Below are 25377 nucleotides of genomic sequence, written 5' to 3' on the forward strand. Positions count from 1 at the left end.
GGATGACAATACAGATGATTTGACCATGTTGATAGGTTCAAGTAATGAGTATTTAATGAAAACTCCAAGAGAATATTGCCACTTAACTGTGGACTTGACAATTAGCCTCTATTAGATTATTATAAAGTAAGTTCAGCAGTGTGAAATGCAAAATGGCATGGCGTAGTGTGTGTGTGTGTGTGTGTGTGTGTGTGTGTGTGTGTGTGTGTGTGGTATTTAACAGTGAAACAGCAGGGATAGTCTTCTTTCTAAATTCTGATGACTCAGGGTAAAATTAGGCATGACAGCAGGCAGAGGGAGGGATGGAGGAAGACAGAGAGGGGGGGTCTAGAGAGAGAGTGAGTGAGCAAGAGAAAGTGAGAAAGTAAAAGCTAAAAGCTAAAGTGGGAGTTAGAGAGAGAGACAGACAGAGAGAGAAAGAGAGAGAGAGAGAGACAGAGACAGAGAGAGAGAGAGAGAGAGAGAGAGAGAGAGAGAGAGAGAGAGAGAGAGAGAGAGAGAGAGCGAGATTGACTGTCCAAAACCAAAGCTGGAACGTTGAGCAAACAATAGTAGAATTCCACTTGTGGGTGAGTCATGAACAATTGGAAGAATAAGATGATATCTGGATAAATCTTCCACAGACATCTTGAGCTAATCTGTGCCTTGCAGCCTTCCACTTGCGTTAAGGGTATGGCTTAACTAACATTCCTCTGAGGGCTACCAAAGAAAATGGACTGTCAGGTTCTGTGTCATTTGACATTTTTCCAGGGTAGCATCTTCAGTTCCAGTCAAACAGTCAGACACTACACATCATTATTGAAATGTTTACCAACTTAAACTGTATACTAAACAGATGCCACACATCATTATTGAAATGTTTACAACTGTTTACTAATCTAAAAATTATTTAAACCAAATATTAAACATATTTCAGTACAGAGAAATGTTTACAGTAAGAAGTAGGCACGTGCTGTTACAAATCTCTAATATATTCAAGGTTTACCAAAACAAGCTAATGTGTTACTTTTGAGTAGGCCTGCTTGATCATGGCAAAAATCATCACCATTAGTTTGGTCAATATTGAGATCATGATTATTTAACATAAACATTTAACGGTTTTGGAATCAAACCAACATTTTCTAAACTGACAAGCCTCAAGCCAAAAAGAGATCATTGCAAAACAGAAAATGGCATAATAATCATTGCATCTCGATTATGTTGTTTTCATAATTCAATTGAAATTGAAATTCAACCTCCAAGGCCATTCAGTTTCTCACACTTCACAACCCTCCTGTATCTCTCATGTTCAGTCAACCATTACCCCTCCTCCCCCCTCACACACACCTCACACACACACACACACACACACACACACACACACACACACACACACACACACACACACACACACACACACACACACACACACACACACACACACACACACACACACACACACACACACACACACACACACACACACACAAACAAACACTAAAACAGAAACAGAAACAGAAACACAAACACAAACACAAACACAAACACACACACACACACACACACAACCCAACTTAGAAAGTTCAGGTCTGGATAAGAAGAACAAACCTGAGGCTTTTTCTTAAAGTTGAAATAATAATAAAAAAATAATATATATATATATCTTTTTCCCCCCCGCTAAACACAGACAGGCAGAGCTTAAATTAGCCCTGGGCTACTTCCTTAGTGTTACAAACTAGCAGTCTGCAACAGAAAAGAGCCGTGTAGCCATCAGCAATAGTTTGAAGACCAAACTCACCGTCAGCGGCTGCAGCAGCCGGAGCATAGAGGGTCCCTGAGCCAGTTTTAACTAAGAATGAATTGGGGCCAAACTCATCTTCCGACTCAGAGTCCTGGGCTGGCTGAGCCACACTGTTACCTAGCAACCTTCCCTGGCTCTCATTGGCTGCACGGGAAGGGGGAGGGAAGGGGGACTCGACAGGGGAGGAGGAGGCTGAGGAGCAATGCAGAGGCTGACCTGTGGACCACAGAAGAGAGCACAACAGAGCACATGGTGGATGGAGGGGACACAGAGAGAAATGCTCACACATGTCCCGGCCGGGCAAACACAAACAGAAGCAACACGGCGCCCGCGGTTAACAGGCAAACTAAAAAAAAATAAAAACATGCACGGCTTCGCTCTGATCCGTAGGACGAAGCAGAGCGATGCCAAACAACAAAGTAATCTGTCTTTCTTTGGTGGTGATGGTTTTATTTTTTACTCCTAATTCATTTCTGTTTATCCCCCCCTAAAATCCCCCTTTTGCTCTCTGCATTTTGCAAGGCAATGGGGGTGAAATTTAATACGGTGTGCACTTGGCCAATTTTACGGGGGCGGATATTGCATTTTGAGCAGCCGTAATTGAAAAAGACAGGAGAACTTTGTGGACAAAGCAGATTGCACAGGAGAAAAAAGCAACATTACAAAATGAGCACAGACAAAGAGCATTGAGTAAACAACCTGGAGAAGGAAAAAACAAACAAATGAAAACAAGCACCTACAGTGAAAAGAGCGATGCTGTGATGGAGAGAACCATGGAGAGAGACAGAGAGAGAGAGAGAGAGAGAGAGAGAGAGAGAGAGAGGGAGAGAGAGTTTGAACCAGACAGACAGTGACTTTAATTAAGCACATGGCATGTGCACTTTCTGGACCCACACAAACACAGACCACCTACTCCTCTGCTTGAGACGTTACACACTGGCACGTTTCCTAGAGTCTGTCGGAGTCAGATAATGTAGGCAACAAAAAAAAAATCAAAGTCAAAATCACTGGAGCTAGACAGAGAGGCAGGCCTGCATCCTCTAAATTAAAACCACTCGGATAGGCTCCCTCCATAAGGCTCTGGCTTACTAATAATGATAATCAAGAAAAATAAAAACGCCAACCAGCCAAAACAGAATTTTCTGCAAGCCTCAGCCTATATTTGTATTCCACGCCATGGTGTAATTAATAGGGTTTGTGTGGCGGCGGATGCCATCTTCGGCTTTCTCTCTTCTCTGCTGGCTTCCCATTCAAATGGTACATTTAAGGCTCATTGTGTCCCGTCTACATCTTGTCATGGGGAGTTAAATCTCCGCAGTGCACCTAATAATGTGTGATTAACATTTGCTGCAGTAGGCCCCCATCTCGCGCTCCAGACAGAGTGCTTAAGTGATAGGACTGCGGAGAGAGCAGCCATCAGTCTAGCCGCCGGAGCCCTCTCTCCCTCACATCCACAGACTGACAGACACCCACACGCGCACACACACAGTCAGTCACACACACACACACACACAGGCGCACAGATACCACACACAGACCACCACAATCAACACGCCTTCCACTTCCACGCTTGAATTTCCCCTGGGGATCAATAAAGTATCTATCTATCTATCTATCTATCTATCTATCTATCTATCTATCTATCTATCTATCTATCTATCTATCCTACTGGAGAAAAGCCTTCAGTCTAGCAACCACTCCCTCCCTGGCTCACTCACATGTGTGCATGCACACACACACACACACACACACACACACACAGGCATGCATGCATGCAAGCACACAAGCAAGAACACACACTTCAAGATTTGGAAGAGCCATTATTCTAGCCAAATTCCGCATTTTCCCACACACATGAATGGATGCATCACACACCCACACACACACACACATTCTCACTATAAAAACCCTCCTGCATCTCCTCAAGCAGAAAGCAAAACAACAAAGTCATCAACTGAGACAGGAAACTTCTTTTTTTCCTCCTAATGCTTTTAAATAAAATGGATGCCATTATCCCAGCGGTGTGCACGCACGTAGCCTGCTGATTCGGTGACAATTAAGAAACAATTAGCGTAATTAACATTAGCACACAGCAAAACACTGCTAGCTCATTCCACCCCATATCTGGCTCAGTGATGTAGTTCATGTCTTACACGCCACTTCTTACTGCCCACCATTAATCATGATGACTCGGGCATGGCAAAATAGCTTAGCTGCAGAGAAGCTAATCATGTTTTAAAACGCCTCCGGCTCTGCCGTCCGTGTGTTTATGTGGATGAGAACCTGGGCCGGTGAGACTGCATTCATATGACAACCTCTGATATGGCACACTAGAGAGCCATCGCAAGCCCAAGCTCTCATAGGTGTCAACTCAGTAATTAGGACATATCAACTTAACAGCAAATTGTGTTTCCTAAATAAGTGAAAAATCCCTATTCCTTTGATGGTGCCGGATAAGTTGGCCTACTAAGCCTGGCCTCATTATCTGCATCAGTGTCGGAAAGTAAACACTATAAACATAGTAATATGAAGGTATTTTACTGCAGGGCAGCCATTGTGAGGATTTAGCTTTATCAAGCACAAGCAATGTGTGGAAATGTTTTTTTTTTTATCAAGTCAGCATGTGAAAGTGGAGTGGGGCAAAGCACTCAGAGTGGCGAGGGAAGGGGAGAGAGGCTAAGTACTGTAATAACCCGCTGAAGGGATTGAGGCCTATTGGCCACCAGGGGCCACAGAGAGACTAATGCAGGCCGGGGTTTTTAATGAGGAACCATGGAGATGCAGAGTGTAGTTAATACAAACTGAAGGGCATCAAGCTCCTAAACAACCTGAAGGTGAATTAGACCAAAAATGAAATTAAAGTGCACCCACCCACCACAAGTTTGGACCAGTCTTCCAATTTATATAAAATTTCCTTCAGTGCTATTATACTCGCAAATGAAATATTTCCCCCTTAAATCACTTTTTTTTCTTTCTCTCAGCATTGCAGAGAGGAGAGAGAGTGTGAGAAGGCAAAGTCCTCTAAAAGTAATCAAAGTCAGAGTCCGAGAGGGTGTAAAAATGCATTGCACTTTCAGCCAGCCAATGCAATTTGTCTTGCAGACAAAGCTTTTTACGGAGCCGCGTGCTCCAGCACGTTTAATTAATGCAGGCTTGTGCGATTTGTTTTCAGTCCTTCACCATTGCTGCGCCCCTCTCTGAGCATTATAAAGAGGCTCGCCATGAGGTCCGCCCAGCCCGCGGTCGGCCCCGGGTGCAGACCGGCAGCTTCCCAGGGTCCGCCAAGGTTGACCGCCTTCTCCTTTTTTCACAGTGTTACAAGCCGGGAGCTTTAGTTAGGAGTCCTCGGACCATGCGCTCCTCTTTCAGTGCCTGACAGCCTCTCTCCCGAGACCTGCCCTTTCAGCCCTCGCTGATGATCCAACCCACCGCCCTCCACCCCCAACACACACACACACACACACAACCCCTCCATCCAAACAGCAGTCAAGCAAACACCCACCGAAGTCTTCCATGTACTCACGAGCAGCCTAATTAAATGGCCACGGTAAACACATGGGTGCCTGTGCATTGCAGTGGCAGGTAGAGGGGAAAAAGAGCTACAGTTGCTATGGTTATCCAATGTGTCAACCCCTCCCCCCCCCCCCAATAGCAATCCACATGTCTGACAACCCACCCCCCACCCCCTCCCTGGAGACCCGGCCCAAACACGGCGAGCTGTTTGCGAGGGCAATCGGTACAAACGGCTATGGGGGGGCCAGCTGCCGTCGCAGACGAAAGGCAGTTCTCCTATTACACGGGCTCGGCCTCCTAGCTGGGGGCCGTGTTGTCGCAGACGGCCTCGCCGCGCCCTCCCACAACGGGCTTAATGACTGGGCGTGTCCGCTAAGCGCCATTTGACGGCGACCCGCACGTGTAACCGCCGCAGCGTGATGCCTTCCGTCCTCCCAGACCCTTTCAGAGGAGGAAGGATAATGCAATAAGTTGTGGCTCAGAACGTGATGAATAACGCCTCGATCAATGGTGCTTTCAACTAGTAATGCCCGCCTCATAGAAGACAACTGGAAGGACTCAATAAATTATGTCACTCCAATCAATTCGCTTGCTCTGTGTGTGTGTATATGAGTGTGTATGACTGTGTGTGTGTGTGTGTGTGTGTGTGTGTGTGTGTGTGTGTGTATATGAGTGTGTATGACTGTGTGTGTGTGTATATGAGTGTGTATGACTGTGTGTGTGTGTGTGTGTGTGTACAATGACTCATACACACATACAGTGTTGATTGCTCTCTCCCCTCCTCCACTTGAGCCTCTATTAACTGAAGGATGTGTGGTGGTAGGTGGGGGGGAGGACTTACAAACGCAGAATATATATCCTGGACTGAGGCAATAATCTTAATGAGCTCGGGTCAAAGGAAGTTTGCGGAGGATCAAATGGTTTTCACAACAGGCCTACGACGCAACGATCACTCCGACTGAGAGCAGTCATCTGCACGGCAGCACATTAACCTGACCACGGGTTAAGCAGAATGGCCCCCTGAGCACGGTGTCTGCTTCCATCTTACCTGCCGTGGAACATCCCGAGCACCACCTTCCATCAAAAACGACTGACACACAGCTCTAGAGCTGAACCCGCAATATCAGCGCCGGGCAGATGCCCTCATTTTTCAGGTGATGGAATATGATACAAACACTGTTAAGGTCAAGAGTTCAAGTTCTAGGGAAGGACATGAGGAATTGTGGGTAGATAGTTGATAGTTCATATCCGTTTTTAAGCGTATATATATATTATACAAAACATGTAGGAAGTGTAGGTGGTTGAGAAATTAAGAATCAGTGGGGGGGAGGAATCAATTTTAAATTAAAAGGCTGAAGATTTCAACTAACCTATGGCAAGCCACTTGAGGAGGCCATCCGAATCTATAATCCAACCAAATGGACAGCAGTGAGGACAGTGGAGGAGGGCGCTCCCCAAAGAGCAGCAGTACACAAGCCTCCGTGTGTCAGAGTACACAATCCCCCCAGGGGGTGTGAGGAGGCTGTTCCTCACACACTCCGCCATTTCGAGAACCGCTTCTGACAGTTCGACAGAAATTGCTTTTTGAGCCCTGTGCACATATGTAGGGAGAGAGTCTGAGAAATAACCCTACAAGTGAAGACACAGAGAAACGTCGCTATAAATGGATCCACAGTAGCAACAATAAAATACAGTGGTTGGGGGATTGAAGATCCCATCATCTTCAATCAGCCAGCACTCATTTTCCAACATTCCCATCACTCAGCAAAAAGAGACCAGCGAGATAAGCTTAAACTATTCCCATCTCCAATGCAATCAAGTTATGCATGCAAAATGGCGCTGATAAGAGAGAAAGCAATCTGAGCAACCTCTTTCCTGGCCCAACCACTGAAACAACAGCCAAATATATTTTTAAGCCATGGGGTAAATAAGCCCTCACTCCCTTTTCCTCACTCTCACTCGCCCTGCCAGCGTCGGTCAGAGGTGAGTGCAAAAGCGTGAATTCACGTTTTCACGACAAACATGATCTATTTGCTCACAGATGATGCCCAAGGCAGCGTCTAAAAACGGTGGTTTTACAAAGCAGGGTGAGAAGGGAGGTGAAAATTCTGTCTGTGAATAAACATCTTTGTTGGTATGCCTCTATAAGTAGTATGGCATTTAAGGGTAAAGATGTACATAGAAGTGAAAATGATGCTAGTGATGGGTTTAGAGTTGGAGTGAGATGTTTACAATCTTAAGATTTCCAGTACATAAATCTGATGTCTAGAATGGTGAGTGGAATATTATGGTAATATGATGTATGGTATGGTAATAAAGTCTCCATACCAAGTGGTGCTAGCTCTGCATTTTTTATACGTCGTCAGGCACAGAGTTGCAGTGCTATTACCAAAAATATGTATGGTGTTCATACTATGTAGAGGTGTCTAAAAAATGGTCAAACAGAAGGGGGGACGGTGCAGAACAAAAAGATCTTAAGGTCATGAAAGTGAGGAGTTTCAAAGACCTTCGACTTCAAACAGACTGCTTTCAGAGAGTTGCTTCAGTCTTACATGTCGCGATGACAGACTCAAGCGCTCAACAGCTCCTTCCGCTATCCATTGTTGCCCGTGGCTCGGATTTGCCATCAAAGGCCACAGTACGGCAAATCTAAAGCTAACCGTTACCGTATGCGACGGACATTTGGCTCCCATGCACAAGGCTGGTGTCTAAGACTGGCCATAGGCTGCAGCATGGAGAGACACCATGTGGGTGTCAGTATAATCTCTTTAAGTGCTAGTTCAGGCTACTTTTATTCACGCTCCTTTCATCTCAACCTGCTCTGCCACATCAGGATTTGAGCCGAATCTAAATTCGCTAAACACCCAAGTCATAGCTCCTTCCATCTCTGAGGTTTATGACTATGTTTATATTTCAGTATTTCTTTCTGGGTGGCTCAGAGTGTTAAGACTGGCAGATCCAGTAGTATGGCATCAAATCCTCGATTTCTGGTGGTAAGAAAAATGTTCTGCCAAAGGTACCTTGAGCATTTTTCCTAGATAGAGAAACCTTATGGAAATCGTACAAGCCTCAAAGATGCAAAGTATGAAACCACACACCCAGAGAGGAAGTAGGAAAATGGCCCCACAAATGGACGCTCATTGGAAAACTAATAAATTTCCCCTGACAAAGCCATATAGCTGGATGGAATCAATATCATAATTTTTGAGTGGGCCGAGTAACGTAAGAGAAAGTTGAAAACCAACAGTAAATGGCCGTAAATGTTGTGTTTTATAGACAGGACTCCCCATTATGGAGAAAATGGGAAATGAAAGCTGTGTGTAATAAAATAACATTTAACGACCACAGGAGTCCCATTTAAGAGTGACCCCTGACATTTCAGCCATCTCTTTGCGTCTGCATACCCATTAGTTAGCAACTTGCTGCTCACCAGACACAACATAACAATTAGCGATGGCTGCAGAGCAATTTGCCCTCCCAAAGCCCATAATCCATCAACCACTGTGAGTTTCCTTTTGACAAGCACTGAAACCTTCTGTGCCCACTCCAGACATGGTGTGTAAAGCTTCATTTTTAGAAACGCTGGAGACCGGGTCCATCACCACAGCGATGTATCATCGCACCAGAAATAGTCCACTCGCTCACAAAATGACATGACTGGACGACTCCATTAAATTCACATTTTCAGAGTAAAATACTCCTATCCATATACGACTGTCATACTTGGGAGACATTGTCCCCTGTATTCAAGGCTACATGTGACATTTCCATCCATGGCAAAAAAAAGTCTTATATAGCCCAGGTGTAATTGGCATATGGCATTTGCATATCTGAAGCAGGAATGAAGGAAGAAGTAACAAGACAGAGACAAATTCTTCAGGGGGATGGCTAACATGTTCTTTCTCTGCCTCATTTTTTCTCCTGCCTTTTTCTTTTGTCCCCGTCCCCCGACTATAAACCTCCCCATCCCTCAGCTGCTCTCCTCCTCCCTGCCTCTCTTCTCTTCTTTACTGATCCCTCTCTCTCTCTTCCTCCTCCGCCATCTTTCCCTGGCTGGCTGTCTTTCCCTCCCGTACTCCCCCCAAGAAAAAAGGTCTAGCCTCGGCAACCCTTCGCCTAGCTGAAAGACGCCATCTGTTCCAGTGCTCGGTGGCAGCGAGCGGCAGAGAGAGGTGGCAGATTGAGGCCTGGAGATTGGAATCCGAGGGGCACTGAATAGGGATTTTTCACAGTGCAGGGTGGTAAATCTGACAACTGTTGTGTAGGTTCCACACAGCTGCCTCTGTATAGGACACGTACGGGAGAGAGTCAGCGACGAGGAGCGAGAGCCTGGTGGCAAGGGGAGGGGGGGGTTCAAGATTACCATTTCCAGGGGAAACCGTAATGTGGCAAAACACTAGCTAATGCAGGCCTGCCGGTCACAAGAATACAACAATCTCACACTGGCTGGGCTGAGACAAAAGCCAGCGAAGAAAACTGACTATTTTCAAATCCTGTCACTTACACCCCAGCAAACATGTCCGATTTAACACAGCAGACTGTACCCTAATAGGAGTTGATGTGTCTGAGAAAGGGGCTAATAAAGCCTTCAGAATTTTCACACTTACGTTACGATTCTTACAGACTACGCATGAAGGGGATGGGAGTCGAAAAAATAGACTGACTGGAGTCTGATCTTGACTGTCTTGTATCGATGTTTGTACAGAGCCGCCATGACAAGACAAGGGGCTGACATCGCCAAATCCCCTTCAAGAAGCCTTGTTCAGATATCCCCCTGGGCTCACTTTGTTCTGGAGCATGAGAGGGGGGCTGGTTCAGATGTCTACCTCCCTCACCTGTGTTAACACAACACTGCCGGTGTGGTTATCCCCCCCCCTCTTTCTTTTTCTCCTCCCTACATCCTTCTTTTTTTCCCCTTCCATGTGCTGCATCCCTCCACCTTCAGGCGAAGGGATAGCTCATCCCAAACAGTAAGCATCCACTCGTCTCAGCAGACCTACTGCCAGCAGAGCGCAGGCCTTTAAAAAAAGGAGGAGAGAGAGAAAAAAACAAAAAGAAATAGAAAGCGGGAGATTAAAAACAGAGAAAAGCAGCTACTAATCGCATCCACGCCCACTCGACCAGCACTCTCAGGACGCAGCCAAGACTTCAAAGAATAGCACATGTAAATCAGTTTGAAAACACGTGTTGCCTCCGCGCAGAACCTCCTCAGACAGAAGACGATGCAATAGAGTGCGGAAAAAAAAAAAAACACGCAGAGGAACAGCAGCTCTGACGCCGGCTCAAAACAATGCTAATGGCTGATAATTGCTGGGTTTTGGTTTCTCCTCGGTTCCGGACCCACTGCTGCTTTAGCAGACCAGCGCATTGGAATTCAACGAATAAACACAATGGCATGAATAAATAACGACCTCGCAATCCTCTTAGGGCCTTTGAATTCAGGGGGAGCTAGCGAGCGACCGAGGGAGAAATGGAGAGAGAAAGAGAGAGAAAGAAAAGAGATAGATAGATGGAGAGAGACAAAGGGCCTAAAGTTTACTTTTGGTGTTTGAGTGCAAGTGGAGCCTGAAATTGTAAGCGGCTCATTAGGGGCTACATGTGGCTAGCCCGAGGCTTTGCTCAATGGAGATGGCACCATACGCATACCCAGGCTTTCCCTGTGCACTGCGGCAGGATTGGCCTAGTAAAATGCTAAAACATACCCTACAGATACATGTACACACTCTGATCAAAGTATCTTTAATTTGCCTCTAACCTTCCAAGCAAAAGTTTTTAAAACTCGCCTTTCCTGAAAAAAATAAATAAATAAAAAATTTAATACATAAATGTACATAGCTGAAGATTGAGTCAAGTGCTTTCTCTCTCTCTCTCTCTCTCTCTCTCTCTCTCTCTCTCTCTCTGAAACCGAATAAGGATGTGTTAAAACTTTACCTTAAGGCCAAAGTGTCAAGAAAGATAGCCTGTGAACACACCGCTCCCTCAAACAAAATTCCACAGAGACACAATAAACAGTGTACAAGTCCCACTGAATGAACGGCACGGTGCAGTGTAGGTCATCTCCTTCCCTGCCCAGTCCATCTCTACTTGACAACCCTCAGTTCTGCCAGTGGCAGTTGTTTTCTCATTGTGTGATAACAAGCCTGATCAAATCCCCAACCATTCTCTGTTACTGAAGCTTAGATGAGGCAGGTGAGTGAACTTATCGATTTGCTCTCAACACGCAACCAAAGTGAGGGGGAAAGCAGTGGGGAAATGCCACAAAATTCACCTTTGTGGACTCAGGAAATACACTCAGACAACAACAACAACAGCAGAACATACATGACTAAACAACAGAAGACTACAGCAGTTATAAAAGCCTGCTATTTTTTGGTTAATGATGGAGAAATGTCTACAGCTACTCATCCATTGACCTAGTATCAAAAAACAGATCAGGCATTATTGTTTATATCAGGGATGCCCAAATTCTTCCCTAAAAAGTGAATGAATCCCTCCAATCCCCCCCCCCCAAAAAAAATATCAGAATGGAGGGAACCCTTAAAAAGCTGTTGGGACAAAAATTCCCAGCGGCTGACACACACTTGGGACTAACAAGTGGGGCCAGACATGGGAAAAAAACGAGTGCAGGGGCCCGAAAGTGGGCACCACTGGTCTATACCAACGTGGTTATGTGAGGAAAAGGAGGACGCACCACTGAGGGATTACATATTGTGTTGGTTTCCTTCTAAAGCTTGACGCAAAAGTCTCGCTCAGTTTGAATCATCATGTTTGTTGATCCACTGCAGTTACAATGCAGAACCAAATTCACTGGCAAAAGACTGGCTTGGCTTCGTGAAGTAGAGGCCAAGAGCCAGGTTTGTGGCAGAGTGGTGTTCCGATCTCATTTGTTCATCATCTCGGAGGGAAAAAAAGCCTCCTCCCTTTTCACTTCATCCCGTTTGATTTATGGGCGTTCCGGACTCCATTCCTCTCCGAGGGTTTATAATGAGAATCTTGGTGCCACCTCATTAACGGACGCTTCGTGGGCATCGCTCTCTCAGCTAGGCAAATTTGCTGAGGCACAGGGGCCATCTTTATTTTATTCCCATGCTTATTTATCTATTTAATTCATTCTCACAAAAAGACTTGCAAAAACAAACTCGCCACTGCTTTGTTGGGCTACCAGAAAGTCTCGAAAAACTCCCTTGTTTGACTTCTGTAATATATGGAGACATTGAGGTGGTGGCTTTGTTTGATTCTGTTCCTTCATTCACTAATGTGAATAAAACAGCCATTTTTCCTGCCGATGTCTAAGGAAAGCGATCCAGTCTTTTCTGGCTGGGAGCAGTCTGAGGGGGGTGCCCTGCAGTTCACTGGTGCACAGGAGCCCTGGCACTTGCATGACCTGCTAGAACTCTCAGCTGGCCCCACTGCAAAAGGAGAGGGCTCACAGGAGACAGTGAAACTTCCGGAGCGGAGTGAAAAAGAGCAAAATGGAAAGGGATAGGAGGAGAGACGGAAGAAATGACAAAGACCAACACACACACACACACCACCATTTTTCCTTACTCAGCTCCCTTCAGTACAAAAAAAACAAGCAACTGTAAACTAGACCTATTTTGTTTTTTGCTACGGTTTTTTCTCAGCGCAACAGCAGTCAGAGACAAGGTCACGGAGAAAAAAATGTGGCACACTTAAGACAACATTTACCGCCAGGTGAAAAATGCCCTTTCATTTGCAGACAGTGATACCTTATGATGCACCTACCGAATATACCTCTGTGACATTCAACATGTACCCCACACAACAACACTCTCCTCTCTAGTCACCGTCAAGCACGCGAGTGTGGAACATGGGTGCCTGCTTCTCCTCACACGCTCTGCATTAGTCAACGTGCAGGCCGTCAGACACACCACACACCTGGGAACGAATGATTTACAGATGCTTGAGTGTGTTTGTGTGCGAGGTGTGCCACTGGTTTTTATTTCATAAGACTGCGGAGCGAGAGATCATCAGCATTCTTCCCACATTTGGAAAAAAATTTAAAAAAAATATTACAGATTATCTCGCAGCTAATGTCTCCGGCAGAGTGCTAGCGGACCGGCATGCAAAAGGCAAGCCATAATGATAATGCTTCTGTTCACAATCATTACTCACAAATTGCTATAGTCTGAGGAAGACAACAGAGGGTGAGAGAGAGAGAGAGAGAGACTGAGAGAGAGAGAGAGAGGTGGAAAAATGATGCTCATCTCCATATTTTCATTATTGCTCAAAGGCAGGAAACAGTGATAATTCACAAAGTAGCAGATTCACTTTTAATAGGCGGAAGCCAATGAGGCTAATGGCTGCATCTTTGTTATTACCTTCCATATTGTTCCAGGGGAATGGTTAATAGGTAAAGCCTGGGCCATTTACACAGACAGGCAGTCTCAGTCCGCAGGTCTCTTTCGTTTCACTCATGAACTCTCAGACGAAGTACAGTGACATTTGCATAGCTGTGTTTACGACTCCTTTGAAATTACTGGCTTGTTATAAAACCACAATGTTCCGTGACTCAAATTATGACACGCAAGACGTGACTAGCACAGGTCTCCATAAAGCTTTTGGAAGTAAGGGATGAAGAGACCCTGACACAGCCATGTTATGACTTGAAACTTTGAGATTTAACTTAGTATTGTGGTCACATGTTGGTTCATATTGCGTTTTAGAGCTCATTCCAACTGACTGAGCTCTCTAGAGTAATGCAGCAACTACCAATGCGCACAAAATCCCCAGCATCAATTTCAGTGTGATCTAGGTACGTTTATTAAATGAGGTCTATTCCAGTCGGGTAATGAAAATGCGACCATATCCTTAGTCCAACGCCACACTAGTCTTTATGTCAAAGCCAATTAAATAACACAGAAATGCAGAGTCCAGCAAAATGTGATGAACAAGAAAGAAGAAAAGAATGGGCCCCTTTGCTACATTTAATTTGTCACGGGTCTCACATGCCACACCATTTCTGATATTTCACCGCGCTGCTCCACTAGCTTCATTTCTCATTACGGCACAGAAAGAAGGGAAATATATTTCACATGTAATGTGCCGAGCGCAATACCAAAGAATGTTGCACTGTATTACTAAGATTCCGATGTCAGACACATTTGTATTCCTGCATTTCTTTGTTTGCTCCCCTTTCCACTTCTCTTAAAGAGATGTGAAAATGAATAGCCACCATTTCGATTTTGACACCTCTTGAAATTGGTATCTGGCACAAGTAAAAGAAAAAGTTTGAACCATAAAAATAAAGGACTTTCTCTAACTACCAATATAACCGCTCAAGTAGCACCAGCATGACAAAGAATGCATGTACAAGTAGTTGTGATGGTGTTCTTGGAGGCAAATATGACTTTAACTTGGTCCAAATTGGTCCCGTCTTCAACCTGACACGGATCTTGATGCATTCTCCATCCATCACTCTCCTTCTCTCTGGTTTGTCCTCTCACCATGTCTCCTCCCCACCCTGGCACAGGCAAACTGACATGACACACTGGAAAAGCAAGTTACCACCACCCTGCATACCCATCTGTAGAGCTAATTTAACTGGGATTAGATAGAAGGCTAATATGACATTTCAGAGAGAGAGAGAGAGAGAGAGAGAGCGAGAGAGAGAGAGAGAATGGAAAGGAAAAAAGGAGTAAGAGAAACTGCTTGGGAAGTGTCACACTGAGAGAGAGAAAGAGAGAGAGAGAGAGACCGACAGCTAGACGAAGATGGCAAAAGAAAAAACGAGTGACCGAAATGAGCGAATGAGCCAACGAGCCAGCCTCGCTGTTGTCTGATTAGCGATGGACACGGCGCCTGTGACGCACTGAGGGAGCGATCAGCTGCACCATGAGGCTGTCGGTGGAGGTTAGCTGAGAGGGGGCAAGAGCAGGGGAATCGTGGGGAGGTTATGGAATATGGCAGATAACCACTCTGCAAAGCCCACTAGGGCATCTAAGAGGCCCTAATTTAGCCTGCAAAATAAGCTGGTTTGGAAGTGTGCTAATCCCTGATCTGAGAAAGGGACACAGCTGCCAAAACAGTAAACAAATGAAGGCATGCTTCTGTTTTCTTCGTCCCACCCCCAACTTCCTTCCCGTTTTGTTTACTGGCGAAGGAGTCATGGGCGTGAGAAATCAGAATTCGAGCTCCAAGTCCGCAAATGTGGTGAATGTCACGTCCAAATCCCAAAGCTAGCAAAGACTTAAGCAAGTCTTATAAAACATTTTGGATTTCACTCTACATTTGCAATCTAGTGGCAAGACGTCTGTGGGATGACTGCAGTGGATGAGGGGGTTGACCGCAGCCAAAAATGATACCCAAAAGTCTGAGTTCAGTTTAGAGACGTTTCTTGGTGGAAAAAAGAGACTTTTTAAATCTGGCCCCGAAACTGCGACAGTAAAGGACAGGGGGGTCAGTTGAGAGCAAGCTGCTGCCTCTGATGCACCTTGGCAAGAGCTCAGAAATGGACAGCACGTCACATTAATGCGAGACTATTTACATTTTAAATGCCTCGATGGAAAAAAATGACTACAAAGTAGCTCTGGTGATGCCGGTGGGCACTGTGATGTGACTGTTGGAATGTGTGTGCCCCCCCCCCCCCTTCACTTATCACTTCATAACAGAAATAATGCACCAGTACACATGAGGAATTAGTTCTGATAAGGCTGTCTGCCATCTTAAAGCTATATGAACTGGACACAACAAACACAATAACTCAACCAATTTTAGAGAGGTATATATACAGTAGGAGAAGGTATACCTGTATAAATAATATATATTATATTATACATCAAGCTATTTGGAAATGTTACGTTTCAGAAAACATTCACACTTTGTGATAAAATCTGTTATCTCGAATTTTTAAGCACTTTAAACACAGCTTAATTCAAATACTTCCACACAGTGTGAGGCAATGAATATCTCAATGAGGGGACAACAGTATCTGATTGCTGCAATACAACAGTAATCAGCTCACAGACAGGCAAACGAAATCCTGATAACAGGCATTACATGATAGCTGCTATAACTGTTAGGCTGTCCAAAGAATTAAAAATAGCAAGAATGAGTCATAGACCTTCAAAGTTAAGAGGAAACACTATTGTAAAGCTCGGCCTAGAAAACTCATTTTTGGACGATAGTTTCCTCTTGTGCAACAAACACAGCCCATACAGGACAATGCATCTGCTCCTGCCCATCCTAAAATACTCCTCCTGCCCAAGTTTATCAAGCCCTCCTGAGCAAACTCCACAAGATCAAGGAGCATGTTCCAGTCATGTCTAGTCTACAACCAGCCACAGACTCTAAAGCGGGTAATAACAGATTATTGTGTAAGCAATGCATTGATTGTCATGGACTTCACTAGATGGCAAATCAGAGGGCAGAGTTGCTAGCCTCCCTCTCTCTCGGTCTCTTTTTCTCTGTCTCTCTCTCAGACTGGCTCAAGGTCACGTCAGTAACCCCATCCCTCTGTGGTCTCCCTACCACAACACTGTTCAACATGCCCTAATGAATCCAGTTCTGTAATACAGGAAATGTCTCTTCTAATTGGAAGTCTGATTTAACTTCACTCCGCGGGCTCCTAATATGGTGGTGGGCCTCGGGGGAATCAGTTCAAAGGACACAGCAAGAGAGCGAGCAAGAGAGAGAGAGTGAGAGAGAGAGTGAGAGAGAGAGGGAAGAGAGAAGTGAAAGAGAGAGATGCCTTCCAAATGGGTGGCATGCATCAAAGGAGATATACCCCCCCATCCTCTATTCCAACCTCCCCCATGCTCCAAACACCTCAGGTAGGTGTGGCTATTGCCAAAGCTAATTTGAGTTTCGCCTCACTTGCACGGACCAATTTTCGTCCCCTCAGAAAGCACAAACAAAAACAAAAAGCTCCGATGTTGTGCTCATCTCCCCTCTCTGTGTAATTCGTCAAAAAGCAGTTATTTCCATAAGCAGAGCCACATTGCAATTACTGCTTCCACAAGCCAGATGACCTCACCAAGGGGGCAGATGGGCTATTAGGAAAACACACAAAACAATCGACACAGACTTAACCAAGTGAGAGAAGGCCATTCACCGAGCAGCAGAATACAGGTAATAATCATTTACAGCAGAGCATCAAGCGATTATTAGCCCCGCAGTGCTCTGAGTGCAGGACTGAGCGAGCCCAGGCACAAACACCGACCGCCTGACTCAATGACGACATCCCCAATTACTGTCAAACTGATCACTACCACAGAGCCTCTCGTAACCTCAATCGTTCAGCAGTTCAGAGTTTACTCGTTCTTCCAAGCCTTGGAAGTGACATGTTTTACCGTCTTATGGTTTTATTTTTCGGGTATTTATTTCTTCTTCTTTCTCTGCCTAACAAAGGCGGTGGTGTAGAACAGATTGAGTAGCTTCAGAAACACGACGTTCAAGCGTAACTCAAAAGGAAGCAATTTTTTTTTTCCATCTCGTGTAGGGGGAACATGAAAAATCTGTCCCGTCTGATCTTGAGGCCTCTTTTCTTTCCCTGTGTTTCAACTAGTCATCCTGTAGGGAACCAAAGCAACACCGGGGCTCAGGGAACTGTCACTGTCAATTGACATGGCCAACCTTTGAAGACACGCAACAGTAAACACGGGCAGGGGCGCTAATTAACAAATAGCAACGTGAGGGTTTGGTGGCTATTTTTTTTTCCCTTTCTGACCCTTATGGCTCCACTTCCATGCCGGGGGCTCTGAGCTGAACATTAAAGAGCTATCTGGTCTCTACATTACCTGGTATAGTAGGCTGCTTGCCCCGGAAAACTGCTGATGGATGGGCCGTGGACGCCCAGCGATGGAGGCGGGGGAAAGAAAGTCCCAGAATCGGGGGGAAACCACACAATCACTCATCCCTCCTCGAAGTCACACCATATTATTTGCTCCCAAAGACCATTTTTTAGCAGAGCGGCTTCTGTTTCCAACACTTCCCCCTATAGCGGTGCCTGTCTGAAAATGTTGGCTCAGTGGCTTGGAGAGAGAGAAAAAAAACACACACAAGGCCTGGCACCTCTCTCAGGGCACGAGGCGGCAGCAGATAACAGCATCCCTATGGGAGCCCATACTGACAGCCACTGTGGAGCCCATTGTTAGCAGTAAAAGTAAATCTGCTGGATATCAACCTATACTCCAGTTAGTCTAGACATGAAACCTGGTGGCATGTGGCTGGATGCATGAGAGCGTGACAAGTCCATGTTGCTCATTAAAGGGTCAGTAAGTTAATAAAGTAATGGTGAAGATGAGGTTATTATAAAATACTCCCAGTTGCTGGATGCTAAGGACCATCTATTAGATCCTAATAAGCACCATTTTGCAAATGTTCCCCTATGTAATTTTCAGGGACACATTTATCGTTTTATTTTTATAACAGTCCCAGTGATCTATAAGATTAATTTGTTGTGCTCTCTCTTAGTTAAATAAATAAATAAATAAAATGAACCAGTGAGGAATAAATGAAAATCAGTGCAAGGGCTGGCAGCTTTACTCTCGCATACACACACACACACACACACGCACTAACACATACACACACAAAACAAACATAAATCGCCCTTCAAGGTTAATCTGCAGAAATCGCTCACCAGTCCTCTCTCTAACTCCACTTGCACTGCTCCGCGAAGACAAAGAGCGACTGCTACGCCCTCCCCTCATTACGACCCCCACATACAGCACCACCCGCTACTCAATCCTTTACAGTTGGGATGCTGGCACCATGGGAACAACCCATTCCTCTGGCGTCGGCCGCAAGCCACCAGATCGCTTTGAACAGCACTCCTACATTAACTCTGTGATGCTGAGCCGAGCGTGACGTTTCTGTTATCAATACTCTGGTACCTCAGCACACATTGCCTCTGGAGGGGGTAAGGATGAAGGGTAGGCAGCACTGGTCTCAATCATCAACTGTCTGACCCCCAACAGCACCCCCCACTGGTCCCCAGATAGCTAAAGCCAATGCACTACAAGTAATACAAATATATTATGTAAATATATCTGTATATAAACAATATGTATAAATGCACTACTTTGCACACAGACACAGACACACACACATTTTAGTCTACTATGAAAACAATGAATAATCATTGCGTACAGCTACAGTAGTTTATGCCCTTCTTTATAGCTAGTGAGAGACAGAGGGAGCTTGTGGTTGTGTGCATTGTGTGTTGCCACAGCTGTTGAAGGCGTATCTAGCACAGCCCCAGGCCGCCGTCACTTCTCCAGCGGGCGTGGCTGACTGATGACCTGTGTTGTCACGGACGTGACTCGGCGGCAGCGATGTGCTAGAATTACTCACAGGGGGTCCGCAGGCTTTAGGGCCAGTCAGCCTGACCCCATTATTCCACACATATACAGATGTACACACACACACACACACACACACAGTTTACATGCACACCCATACTCACACATTGAGCTGATTTGAGCTTCTAATAAACAACTGAGAGCTCATTGGGGATGGGCAAAGTCTCTGCTGGCTAGCAGCTGAGGGAGCATATTTAAGCAGGCTGTCAGGCTATTGTCCAACCATCCTTTCCAAATAAGACAATAAAAATTGGGTCATGTTGTTCACTGCTCACCAGCAAACCATAAAGCTACAAGCTAGATACTAAGCGAGCATCCCAGTCTCGCTATTGGCAAAATCTCTCTCTCTCTCTCTCTCTCTCTCTCTCTCTCTCAAATGCAGATGTGCTCAGTTAAAGCTTAAAGCACCCTCCTAAATGCTAAATGAAACTTCATTACCAACGCAGACGGTAAACAATCTACCACGCGTAAGAATGGAGGATGTTGATTATTCAGCTAATTGGCAGCGGTATCAGGTAGAGCTATGCTCACATTACTGAAACATATACAGGCATGATTTAATCAGAATCGCTTTCCACAATTTGCATGTATAATACCTGAGGGTCAAGAAAAGCACACACACAGCGCGGGAGAAACTGGCCAGCGGCACGAATATTTTAAAGGCAAAGGAAACGGTTTGTTGACGCCAGGCAGATTAAAACACAAGTGAACCAGGCAGCTCAATGGCTTTTAATTAACTCTGCATATATGAAACGCAAGTTATTATGCATTACCAGATTAAATGGTGAACGCAAGTCGTCTTTCGGCTTGGATGACTGGAATAAATAGCTGTTTCTGAATTTCTGAAGGTTTTTATTTTTTATTTGCAACGGTCCAAATGTAGCTGTCGAAGCAATTGGCATCACAATTACAATATGGGCACTTCCCTCTTTTTTTCCCTGAGCAATGGAGTCCACTTAAATTACACACCACCCGATCAACATCTACATAAAGATCCAGACTGTAAAGGGCAGTTTCATTTCCCTCAGGATTTGAGTATCAGGCAAACCCATCTCAGAATCTGAAGTCACATCTGTCTGTTGGGATAAGAATCTAATGCTTTGCAATGGGGCTCTCTCTGAAATGCAGAGCTGTGTCGCTGGATTTCAGAAAAGCAAATACATGGAGAAAATTGCAAGGAGGTAGTATGCATCTAGAAGAATCATGCTCTTTTAAAGATTCTTCTTGGAGAAAAGTATTTAGTGCAAGCATCTGTGTACAAAGTCAAATGCATGTCATACAACAAACCATAATCTGAATGAAATATTGTCATTGGAGGTTCAAAAAAATAATTTTACAGGGTGTAATGACACATCTAGAGATAGCTGCGTGGAGCCAGTTCTAATCGGGTGGGCCAGCACAAAGAAACCACAGCCTTTGCCATTCTTTACAATCAAAAAAATGATTCAAGGGACGGTTTTAGCATGGTAGCCTCTCTGTTGAGTGAAATCCTCTACCTAAGGCAACAGTGCTCAGTGTGTCTGGCTGCCTCTCAAGCAACCCACAGCTAAAGCAGCGAGCGCAGCAGATTCAACACAGTCTTTCAAATGTAGAACAACACCTGGGCTGCCCAGGCAATGTGGCGGGTGTCAACACGGTGGCTTTGAGTGCTTTCAGGCTGCCTGGCTGGCACACAAAGTCATGAGGCAGATTTGCTTGAGCATCTGCCCACGGGAGAAGCGCCAAATGAATTCAGTGAGGCGGAACCACGAGGGTGCCTCCAAAAATCGTATTCTCGCTGGTTACAGCTGCTAAGAAAATGACAAGTCAACATCCCCCACGCCGCCAGCCCCTCCACACCACTCCTGTTTTTATCAAACAACATCTTTCAAGATGTCTTTCATTACTACCATTTTTTGTATCCTCCTCTGTGACACGTTTGTTTATTTATTTAATTTCACCGACAGCCTTTTTCAGCTCGCTTACATGCTTAATCGGGCCCCGTACAAGTTTCACAGCGACGCCCACCCAGTGCATAGTGACCTTCTGCGCTGGTTCCAGCACTCACTGGCCTCAAGGGGGCCATTTAACCAGCCCAAGACCCAGGAAGACAGATCAGACGAGCCAGCTCCTTTATCTGGAGCAGTGTCATCACCTGTTAGAAACTACTGAAGGCAAACCATGGATAATTGCTGTCTTTTGTGTGACTGAGAGGATATCGGACTCTTTTACCAGGAACAAATAGGTGAGACTTGACCCATGTCTAAAATGACCCATGCCTAAATATTGTACAAATATGTCTCCTAATACCTTGTAAAAAAGCACTGGATGAAATTTGTTTTGATTGTTTTTGATAGTTTTGATTAAATCTGCAACTGTTCATCAGAATAAGATGCCTAAAATTTGGGGACCTTTATTATTAAAATAAGAATAGATCTAAATTATGGGAAATATCCTGACTTATGTCTAGGGCACAAGCAGCAGGATTCAAACAACCAAGACCAAAATTAAGGTTGGTTCGCCCTACGCTGAGAATCCCCAGGATCACACAGGATGACAGGGTTATGTTACTACAGGACAATGGGAGGATTGTAAAATTTCACAGTTCGGGACTATTAGCAATTGGTGTGTAATGTATCTCTTTTGTGTATGCATAACCATGCACTAAAATTGACTGCCCAGGGACAATGTTTCAACTAACCTATTATAAGAGGCCACTTAAGCCCTTTTCAAAACAACAGCAGCTTTTGACAAGTTAAAGGAGATTCATGATTATGGATAAGGCCACTCTTTATGCAAGAAAAACATCAATATTGACATCAAACTGGTGGGAAATTCAAGGTCCTTCATCACAAAAGGGTACTTCAACAAGCAGAGCTAAACCACTGAAAATTAAAGAGACCAATTGAAAAATGCCAGTCGGATGACCAGCACTGTCCCTCTTGTCACAGTCATAGTTCACAAGGACTGTTCAGCTTTCGCTACAAGCCACCAGAGGTACCCTCCTGAAAGACCTTGGGGGAAGAAGAAACAACATGTGGCATGGCTTTTGCTTTGACACTTCATTTCTGCAGACAAGCGCCGCACCTAGGGTAAAAAAGCATCCCTGCCAAAGTGAGTGATTACTCTGAGAGTCACTCAGCCAGCCAGCAATGTGTAGGGCTTTGTCCAGGTTTAGCTGTGCATATGGTTTAGAAAAGGGAAAAAAAGACAGCAAGAAGACTCCCACCTGGTATATCAAACATTAGTCAAAGGAGGAGGAGCAAGAAGAAAACAAGTAACAGATCAACAACAAAATCAAAACATAAGAAAAACAACAAAAGTAAGAGAGGACTAAATGCCCTACCATTCTCTGTGTTCTCGTGTTCGGTGTCGGTCAGCGTTAGGTTGGAGTTGGCCCGGCTGGACAGGCAGGAGCTGCGGCCCGATTTGGTGTTTTGCCGGCCCCACAGCCGGACAGCGTGCTCTGGGGACATGATGCCGTCGGTCTCGGTGTCTGCGTCCGAGCCCACGCTTACAGAGTAGTCGCGGTGGGGCAGGCCTAGATCTGTCCGGTAGGCCGCCACGTGAGAGGGGACAGCTTCGCCAAAGCCCAGATCACGGAGAGAAAAGTCTGCCCCTGCAATGACAAAGTACAAAAATACATACATGCTGATATAGACACATAGCCATGCAAGGATACACATGCATGAGCACAGACGGACACAATTGGAGTACATACAATGCACACAAAACAAACATTATTGTAGGGCTTAGCTAAGCACATGAGGCAGTTATGGAGCTAATTTATTGAGACAAACGTGAGAATAACTGAAATATACAGTACATAAGAAGGATAATTTGTATATGTAAAAAGTGGATTCTGGTCAGAACATTATTAAAAAAGCTCTGAGCCATTACATTATATTATCCTGATTTGTGGGCATAAAGCAGATTAATAACTGACTATATCAAAAGTCCTTCAGAACAAAGAACACCACCTCATCCACTAAACTGTGTTGGAGTGCTTTAATGTGATTATTAGGGGAGTAGCTTTTTTTTTTAAAAAAAGGGGGGTTAACAGTGCAACAGCTTTTCCATGACTTGCAAAATCCTACAATTACAAGAGGGAGCTGCACCAAAGACAAGGCATACAAAAAGAGCCAGAGTGCTGGTGTGGTCGAGAGCAACAATGCATTTAGTATTCATGGGGAGTAAAAAGGTTTGCGAGCGGATGCTTTCTTCCCCAGGTTGCCTTCATCTGGACACATTAGAAGGTCATAAAAGACATCAGAGAATCCGGACACACCTCACCCTGTCGTTAAATTCAGTCTCAAGTAATGTCAGGTCTACAATAGTGTAATAAGACCTCCTTTTAAAGTTTCTTAGATAGCCTACATTAAATCCTGATCAAATATCACACAGTTCGTTTTAATTGCCTGTAAGAGATGACTCTCTAAAATGTTTCAGGAGGACATGCCACAGCCCCTAAAGAGCACTTTCCTAACAATTATTAGAGATATTTCATATCAATAAATCATGTAATGCTTTCTAGTTAAAAACACTACAAGTACACCTATAGGCAAATTGATACCTTGTTGAAGACAAAGGAAGGTTGCATCAAATATTGATTAGATTTTTCTTTTTTTGTTTACTGCTTATTTTATGTTGTTATTTGATAAGTAGATTGATTATGTCATTATGTTTTCTCACATTTAAGCATTTTATTCCCAAGTGACTAAAACTTTTGTATGGTATAGCTTACACCATATTTTAAACATCTATACAAATGAATATATAAAATTAAATAGAACACATACATAGTCATGCTCGCGGTAGGAATTCACTCTGGTGGCAAAAGTGGGATGGACCGTTCCTTACCTTGCCTGCAGAATTCGTCCACCTCATGGTGTACCACGTCTTTGACCCTGCTTCCGTAGGCCAGCCTGGAGTCCTGGTCGAAAGCCTTGAGTGTCTCGCTGGAGCTGTAGGACTTGGGGTTAATCTTCCCGTCTTCACTGTCGGCCGAGGAGCTTGTGTAGCGCCGCTCCGTGTCCCGCCGGGAGGTCAGCGAGCGATAAGGTCTGCGTTCCTTCACTTCCATGGCGACCTCTTCTCTTTTGTCAACATCAAAAGGTAAGTGACGGAGTTCAGACCCAGAAATGCTGTGGGTAGAGAAGGAAAAGGACAAAGAAGAAAAGTTCTTGGTTAGATTTTTTCAGTCTTGCCAGTTACTTTTTTTCCCCCCTACTCACATTTTTCCACTTAAATACATGAACAGTTTGAGTGAGAAATTACCATTTATTTTGGCTCACAACCTTCCTCTCTGTAAAATGAACCTCTGGAAAGCACTACATTAATATATTTCAGTGACAGCTGAGAATGTACTTTAGGTATGCATTTAATTACAGTCATCTCGTTTGGCTATACATGTGACTACAGACTACTGAGCAGAGTAGGTTTCTTCCTCTGCCTCCATTCATACGGACCTACAAGGTCTCCATTTTCAGAGCATCATAATAAATTTCACTCAGACGACAACTTTTATCTGTATTGTAACCTATTTTTGGTTATGACACTTTGCTTTTTTTAAAGCATACTCTTTAAATATATTGCTCTTGGTCTGAGTCTGAAGCTCTGAACATTTTTTAGCTGACACCAAAATGGTCACACCTCTTAGGCACAATATCCCTGCAATGACCGTAATATTATTAAGACACTAGAGACAGTTGTATGATCTCTACGTCTTTATGTGATATGACTTTGATGTTTTTCCAAACAGCACGACGGCATGGGGCGAGA

The 25377-nt window shown here is 44.6% G+C and overlaps 1 protein-coding gene across 1 annotated transcript in view; it reads right to left on the reverse strand.

The window, feature by feature from the left end:
- The window catches only part of tenm4 (teneurin transmembrane protein 4), a 175653-nt gene that overhangs the window by 114909 nt on the left and 35367 nt on the right, over nt 1–25377 (reverse strand). Inside the window, 3 exon segments of the mRNA XM_048264462.1 lie at nt 1778–1996; nt 22943–23215; nt 24457–24740. Of these exon segments, the coding sequence (XP_048120419.1) occupies nt 1778–1996; nt 22943–23215; nt 24457–24679 (715 nt within the window). The 5' untranslated portion in view covers nt 24680–24740.

Source organism: Alosa alosa, chromosome 15 (assembly GCF_017589495.1).
Source record: "Alosa alosa isolate M-15738 ecotype Scorff River chromosome 15, AALO_Geno_1.1, whole genome shotgun sequence".
In the NCBI taxonomy this organism is placed as follows: Eukaryota; Metazoa; Chordata; class Actinopteri; order Clupeiformes; family Clupeidae; genus Alosa; species Alosa alosa.